Source organism: Triticum dicoccoides, chromosome 2A (assembly GCF_002162155.2).
Source record: "Triticum dicoccoides isolate Atlit2015 ecotype Zavitan chromosome 2A, WEW_v2.0, whole genome shotgun sequence".
NCBI classification, from domain to species: domain Eukaryota; kingdom Viridiplantae; phylum Streptophyta; class Magnoliopsida; order Poales; family Poaceae; genus Triticum; species Triticum dicoccoides.
The window spans coordinates 561702446-561709806 of NC_041382.1; the positions used below are offsets into that span (position 1 = coordinate 561702446).

The 7361-nt window shown below is 44.5% G+C and overlaps 1 protein-coding gene across 1 annotated transcript; it reads left to right on the forward strand.

The window, feature by feature from the left end:
• The first annotated feature begins 4760 nt into the window (after positions 1–4760).
• On the forward strand, positions 4761–6621 carry LOC119355375 (60S ribosomal protein L34-like). The gene is made up of 4 exons (XM_037622166.1): positions 4761–4938; positions 5057–5136; positions 6053–6162; positions 6233–6621. Exons 1-4 carry the CDS (start codon positions 4860–4862, stop codon positions 6321–6323), a joined length of 360 nt encoding a protein of 119 aa, XP_037478063.1. The 5' UTR covers positions 4761–4859; the 3' UTR covers positions 6324–6621.
• The last annotated feature ends 740 nt before the right edge of the window (positions 6622–7361 follow it).

The window sequence follows — 7361 nt, forward strand, 5'->3', positions numbered from 1 at the left end:
CCCGCCGCGCCGCTCCCGCCGGCGACGCCTGCGGCCACCCCGGCCCGCGCCTCCTCCTCAACCTCCCTCACCGGCCGGCCTCCTCCGTCTCTGGCGTGATTTCCGGTGATCCTCGTAAAGCGTGCCGGCCGGATCTAGATCTGAGATTCGTCTCGGGTTGACTTTTTGCCCGAAACCCTAATATTTTGGCTATGTTCATTGCATCGTAACTTTGCATCCGTAGCTCCGTTTTGGGCATATAGCATATCAAAATGTTCGTCTCAGAGAGCACATCATTTCATCTCATTGCATCATTTTCATTTGAGTTCATTTTGATGCCCTAAATGCTGTTAGAAGAATGCTATTTGAGATAATTGCCAGATCTGCTGCCCCAATTAGATATTTGTCATTTTTGCCATGTTTAATGTGTGCATGATATGCCCCTGAGCTCTACATGTGTTTTGTTGTATGTTTTTCCATCTATCCAGAGGTGCAACCCATGTATTTTTGTGATGTGTGTGGTGACTAGCACAAGCTTGCAAAGTGGTGCATTCGTTAATGCTGATTTCAGGGACTTAGCATTTCCACTAAGTCCTTGGACTGTTTATCTCATTATGCCGTATGTTCATGTTGTTTTCTAGTGATCCGTGCCTCTTTTGAGGATGATCATTAAGGATGTTTTGTTAATCTTGTAGTGCTCTATCCATCCATGTCTTTGTTTGCAATTATGGAGCACCCTAACTTGAGTCAATCGAGCTCTACTTTTGCCATTTCATGAATCTGGGCAGATTGTCTACTTGTTGGCGATTTTGCCGAGGATGTTGTAGTTGATCCGTGCATGCTATGTTATTGTTCTTGCCATGTCTATCTTGTATTTTGTGTAATCTTGATGGGTGTATACTTAGATTGTCATGACATGCTCTGTAGTGAGTGCATCGAGCTCGTAAACATGCCTACTTGATATCTGTTTCAGCATGCTCCAGTTTTCACTAAGTCTGAGAACTGATTATGTTTTTTTGCCATGTTCACATGCTTGCAATTGTATTTTCTGATCCCTTTTGGCTCAAGGTCACTAAGGGACTTTTGTTAAGCTCTTTGAGTAGCTCCATGCCTTGCTTTACTTTGCCATGTTCAGATCCTGTAGCATATAGTTTTCATACTCCAAAGAGTGCTATCTGATCTGAAATTCCAGACAAGTGTTAATTTCACTAAGTCTGAAATCTGTTTGCTAAATGCATTTTTGCCATGCTTGTTTGAACCTGTTAATGGATGAATTGGCCGTAGCTAAGTGCTAGTCTTTTGTTAAGCATCATGAATGGATCCTTGTCATGTATTTTGTTGCCATGATTGAGTGCTGTAGCATGTTCACCTTGTTGCATTTAGATGGCTAGTTGTTGTAAATCGTAGACCGGTGTCATATTTGAATTGCTTGCCATTTCCAAATGGTAACTCCGATTCCGGTGTTCTTTATATCGTTTTCAAGCGATTTCATCTCACCTTTCCAATGGCACACTTGGATTTACATGTTGAGGCCAGGTTCGTTCATTCCTTGTCAAATCTTGCATATGCATCACATGTCGCATCCCGCATACCATACCATGTTTGCATCATACTGTTTGAGCTCTGCACGTGGTTGATTGTGTCCTTGTTGCTTGTTTGTCTTGTTTGGGTAGAGCCGGGAGACGAGTTCGCTAACAAGGAGCCCGTTGAGTTGCTATCGAGGATCCAGTCAACTCTGACAACTTTGCAGGCAAGATGATCATACCCTCGAAATCACTACTATCTTTGCTATGCTAGATGCTCGCTCTTTTGATATGCCTATGCTACGATGCCTACCACTTGTTTATCATGCCTCCCAAATTGCCATGTAAAACCTCTAACCCACCATGTCCTAGCAAATCGTTGATTGGCTATGTTACCGCTTTGCTCAGCCCCTCTTATAGTGTTGCTAGTTGCAGGTGAAGATTGGAGACCGTTCCTTGTTGGAACATTATTTACTTGTTGGGATATCATTATATTGCCATGTTATCTTTATGCATCTATATACTTAGTAAAGGGTGGAAGGCTCGGCCTCTCGCCTAGTGTTTTGTTCCACTCTTGCCGCCCTAGTTTCTGTCATATCGGTGTTATGTTCCCGGATTTTGCGTTCCTTACGCGGTTGGGTTATAATGGGAACCCCTTGATAGTTCGCCTTGATTAAAGCTTTTCCAGCAATGCCCAACTTTGGTTTTACCAATTGCCACCTAGCCTCTTTTTTTCTTGGGTTTCCGGAGCCCGAGGGTCATCTTATTTTAGCCCCCCCGGGCCAGTGCTCCTCTGAGTGTTGGTCCAATCGAGCGATGTCCGGGGCTACCAGGGGCAACTCTGGGCTGGCCTACCCGACGTCTGGCTCATCTGAGTGTGCCCTGAGAATGAGATATGTGCAGCTCCTATCGGGATTTGTCGGCACATTCGGGCAGTGTTGCTGGTTTTTTTTAACCCGTCGAAGTGTCTTGAAGAATCGGGATACCGAGTCTGATCAGAATGTCTCGGGAGGAGGTCTATTCCTCCGTTGACCGTGAGAGCTTGTCATGAGCTAAGTTGGGACTCCCCTGCAGGGATTTGAACTTTCGAAAGCCGTGCCCGCGGTTATGGGCAGATGGGAATTTGTTAATGTCCGGTTGTAGATAACTTGAACCTTAGCTTATTTAAAATGAATCAACTGTGTGAGTTGCCGTGATGGTCTCTTCTCGGCGGAGTCCGGGAAGTGAACACGGTGTTGGAGTAATGCTTGCCGCAGGATGCCCTCTAGTTACTCGCTCGTGCTTTGCCTCCTCTTCTCGCTCTCTTTTGCGAACAGGATAGCCACCATATATGCTAGTCGCTTGCTGCAGCTCCACATACTTTACCTTGCCTTACCTATAAGCTTGAATAGTCTTGATCGCGAGGGTGCGAGATTGCTGAGTCCCTGTGGCTCACAGATTACTTCCAAACCAGATGCAGGGCCTTATGATTCCGCTCCAGATGACACGCTTGAGCTCAAGTGGGAGTTCGACGAGGACTCACGCCGATACTACATGTCTTTCCCTGATGATCAGTAGTGGTGCCTAGTTGGGGTGATCGGGACCGTGTCGCATGTTGGGTTTATCTTTTATTTTGGCGCCGTAGTCGGGCCATGAGTGTTTGAATGTTGTAATGCTATTCATGTACTTTGATTGACGTGGCGAGTGTAAGCCAACTATGTATCTCCCCTTTTATTATCTATATTACATGGGATGTTATGAAGATTGCCTAACTTGCGACATTGCTTTCAATGCGGTTATGCCTCTAAGTCGTGCCTCGACACGTGGGAGCTATAGCCGCATCGAGGGCGTTACAAGGTGTATCAACTGTGGTGGTACATCACTGTGCAACAAAGTCTTCTATGATCATGTGGGTCCAAAAAAGGTCTTCTAAAATTGTGGATCCACTTTCTTTAAAAATAAACCCAAAGTTTTGTTCATCAGAAATAACCCATGCATCATTTATGAGGATTGTTACGCTTTCATTTAATGGCTCCTCAAACCAACCAGAAGTCACAAAAATCTAGTTAATCTAGTGAGCTCATGAGCAACTTTATTTGCTTCTCTCTTACATTGTTCGAACCTAGTAATATAAAATCACAAGCATAGTGAAAACAAACACCGAAAATAGCCGCCCTCGCACCCGCCGACCTTCCTCCATCCTTCATGGTATCAATCACGTCCAGATTGTCTCAGTTAATAATAAGGTGATTACATCCCTACCTTTATACCAGGGATAAACCGAATTCGAATGCCAAGGTTTCAGCCATCAAGACGTCCATGCAGTAGTCTATCTTTCCATTACCCCAACAATAAATTTGTCTTTGTCAGCTCTAAGCACTGCCCTCATCATGCCCGTGAGTAGGTCATGATCAAAAGAAGCATCAACATTAAGTTTCACAAAGCCCACCGGAAGGTAAGACCACCCCCATGTTTACAGAGGCCTTTGGAGATGAGGGAGTAAAAAAGTTTTTCGTAAGAGCTAGTATCCCCATAGAGATCCGTTACACATTTTGAGTTGTCTTTGTGTGCACTAATTTTCATCTTTCCCGTCATAGATACCAAGCTGACATACCAATCATTTCATGCACATTTTGATGACCCATGATCCGCAATTCCTGGTCTGATAGAAGAAGTAAGTATTCCAATACCGGCTCTCCCGCACGATCAACCACACAGCCTTTATCAATAATATCATTCATCCTCAACCTTTTTCAAACCTCCTTTGCTTTATCACAGAGGAGTAACATGTGCTTCATATCTTCCAGTCGAACAAGTAGGATAAGTGGACTAGATTCTCATATGTTTGTTTGCGAGTGTGACACGACATGGTAGTGTTTCATGTAGTGTACATCGTATAAATTTTTGACCTTTGCCGGACAAAATATTTTTTATACCTTTCTTCAAATAGGGTTAACCGTGGATCCACTCCATATACAAGCCTATCAATGGATTTTTTTTTTTGAAGAAAGACCATCATGGCTAGCTTTATTGATTAAATAAAAGAAGGAATAACATCATATACAAGCCTATCAATGGATATTTTATTAATGTTGCTTTTCTAACGAACAAAAGCTAGGATCCCCGTAGAAAATGGGGTTGAGAAAAAAAGGACGATCGTCAAGGAGAAAAGTCAGTTCCATCTCTACAAGCCATCCTAACCGTTCCCGTTACATCGAGGCCTCGGAAGCCGTCCGATGTAGGTCAGGTATCCCGCACCCTCCCTTTTATGCGCTCCCCGAACCATCCCACAATTTTTTGCTCGTCCAGGGTTTTAGCCGCCGCCGCCGCCGCCCCAGCCCCCCGCAGAGAGAAGCGAGCGACAGCGAGGTCGACGCCATGGTGCAGCGCCTGACGTACCGGAAGCGGCACAGCTACGCCACCAAGTCCAACCAGACCAGGGTCGTCAAAACCCCAGGTGAGATCTGCGTTCTCCACGGGTGCTTTCTGGCAGATTCCCAGGCTGCGATTCGAGTTCTTGGGCAGTACTTGCGGTGAACTCGTGTGCGATGATGCGTGCTGTGTGATTGGTGCAGGAGGGAGGCTTGTGTACCAGTACACCAAGAAGAGGGCGAGCGGACCCAAATGTCCGGTCACAGGCAAGAAGATCCAGGGGGTAAGCGACTGTGTGATCCCTTCCCGAACCATTGGGGTGGATCGAGTTGCCCTATTGTAGTTTCATCTTCGTTTGCAGCACTTTTGGCGATATATGAGTTGCCCAATTTTCATTTCTGACCTCCGTGGTCTTTTATATATGCCATAGCTGTTTGATGGTATGCTTCTGGCGTGATGATAGCAGTTTTATTTTGTTAACTGTAGTGTCTTTTTGATGTTGCGTGTATACACATTGGTGATGTTTAACATCATTTCTGGTAATGATCTATTTAGGCTTCATTAGCCGTACATGTTCTATGTATTTGTTGTTGCAGCGTTTGCTACTGGAGTTCAGTAATTTTACTGCATTAATTATTAATAGGTTAGTTCGAATGCAAAACTGGTTACATACAACAGTGGTGCTATTGCAACCATCTGTGCTTTGTAGGGTGAGCGGGGACGTTGAAAATTTTGCTGGGAAGATTGCTATTATAAATGAAGAACTTAATTGCAACATTGGACATAGTTGCAATTTATCACCATTGCAGGCGAGCATAAACAATCTGGGCTGTAATGCCTAAAAACTGTAGATTGTATGACTAAGGCTAGTTGGTTGATTTTCATGTTTAAGGGCCTTTGATATTATGGTTTATTACTGTCCATGATTTACTAGTGGACTAAGTGAGTTTAAATAAAACGAGTAAAAGAACAAGTAGACTTGCTGGTTGGGAGTTTAAATAAAACTACTGTTTTGTGGATGAAATTTCCATTGTATGTTTATTTAGTCTCCCTTTTAAGTTTATTTAATTTACATGGATATAGGATCATTAGAAAATATTTGTTCAATCTATTGACAGATGGTTAAGTTTGCTTCATGTTGTATAATATCAGTGGTTTGACATTGTAAGTTGTAACAATATTTGTTTGACTTGTTGTAGATACCTCATCTAAGGCCTACTGAGTACAAAAGATCCAGATTATCCAGGAACAGGAGAACAGTGAACCGTCCTTATGGTGGTGTTCTATCTGGTCAGGCTGTTAGGGAGAGGTTAGTGCATCTTGTAGTAACTGCTGGGTTAGCGTTCTCTATCGTCTGTTATCTAACATGTTTGTTACAGGATCGTCCGTGCTTTCCTTGTCGAAGAGCAAAAGATTGTGAAGAAGGTTTTGAAGATCCAGAAGACCAAGGAGAAGCAGCCATCAAAGTGAAATGGCCGAGGCTTTTTTTTGGAGGACAGATGGTGATGAGTGTTCAGTCAAGCCTGCGCCGTATGCTAAGCCTGTGGTTATTGAATTAAGCTAGAGATTTCCGTCCATTTTCTTGTTCCGAGGGTGGATCTGGATCTCATTACCCGTATGCTATTACTTTGTGTTTGACGGTTTGACCTGAGTACTTGGTTATATTACAGTTTTGGATACCCTTTGCAGTATTGTTCGTGTATTTCTACTGCAAGCTGCAGTATTTTCTGGCAATATTTGAAGATTCTTGATGCAGCGTTGTAGCTAATTTGGTATTCAAAACCTACAACTGATTTCATCTGCTTGCACGGCAACACACGATTGTTTGTTTGTGTGGCTGGTCCATCGAGTTACCCCTATATTTGTCATGAAACAGAGCTGAGCTACGCAACTATTTAGGGTGTCGGCGAAAGTCTCTTGCAGGTCCCGGGTGTGCTCACGGCACGTTTTCTCCTTCGCGTGCTGTGATCGTACGATGGCAATAGCGATTGATGAAACTGCTTGAGAGATACAGTTGGTATCATGCAACATGGTCGTAGCACACGTGACATCTATATAGACCTCAAGTGCTTCCAAGTCCTCTGGCCACTCGGAAGTGCACAGGTTAGAGCTACAGCCGGATCTTTTATATTGCCCTGCACCGACGGCCTGGTCAGTGACTCGTCACCCAGCCATACCTCTCATACGGGTCTTATATATACGGGTTGGCCGACACCATTTATACCCAGCACATATCCCTAGCCATACCTCTCATACGGGTTGGCCGACACCATTTATACCCAGCCCATATCTAAGACGATTGTGGGAGAGGCCTAGACGTGTTTGCCATGTCAGATCCGGCTCATGTTGGTCCACCCTGACCCAACAAATATCCTCCATGCTATCCGCATCCAGACGTAACCCTAGCCACTTGCCACTCCACTTCACTTCAAGTCCGCACCGGTCTGTCCTCCCCCAACTCCTCTGCGGCGATCTCTGGCCTCGACATGGCGAGCATCGGATATGATT

Bases quoted from the DNA above. Each gene is read 5' to 3' on its own strand.
- LOC119355375 (XM_037622166.1), top strand. From the start codon at position 4,860: ATGGTGCAGCGCCTGACGTACCGGAAGCGGCACAGCTACGCCACCAAG. The intron at 4,939-5,056 runs GTGAGATCTGCG...TGATTGGTGCAG, and splicing joins CAGGGTCGTCAAAACCCCAG to GAGGGAGGCTTGTGTACCAG. The intron at 5,137-6,052 runs GTAAGCGACTGT...GACTTGTTGTAG, and splicing joins CAGGCAAGAAGATCCAGGGG to ATACCTCATCTAAGGCCTAC.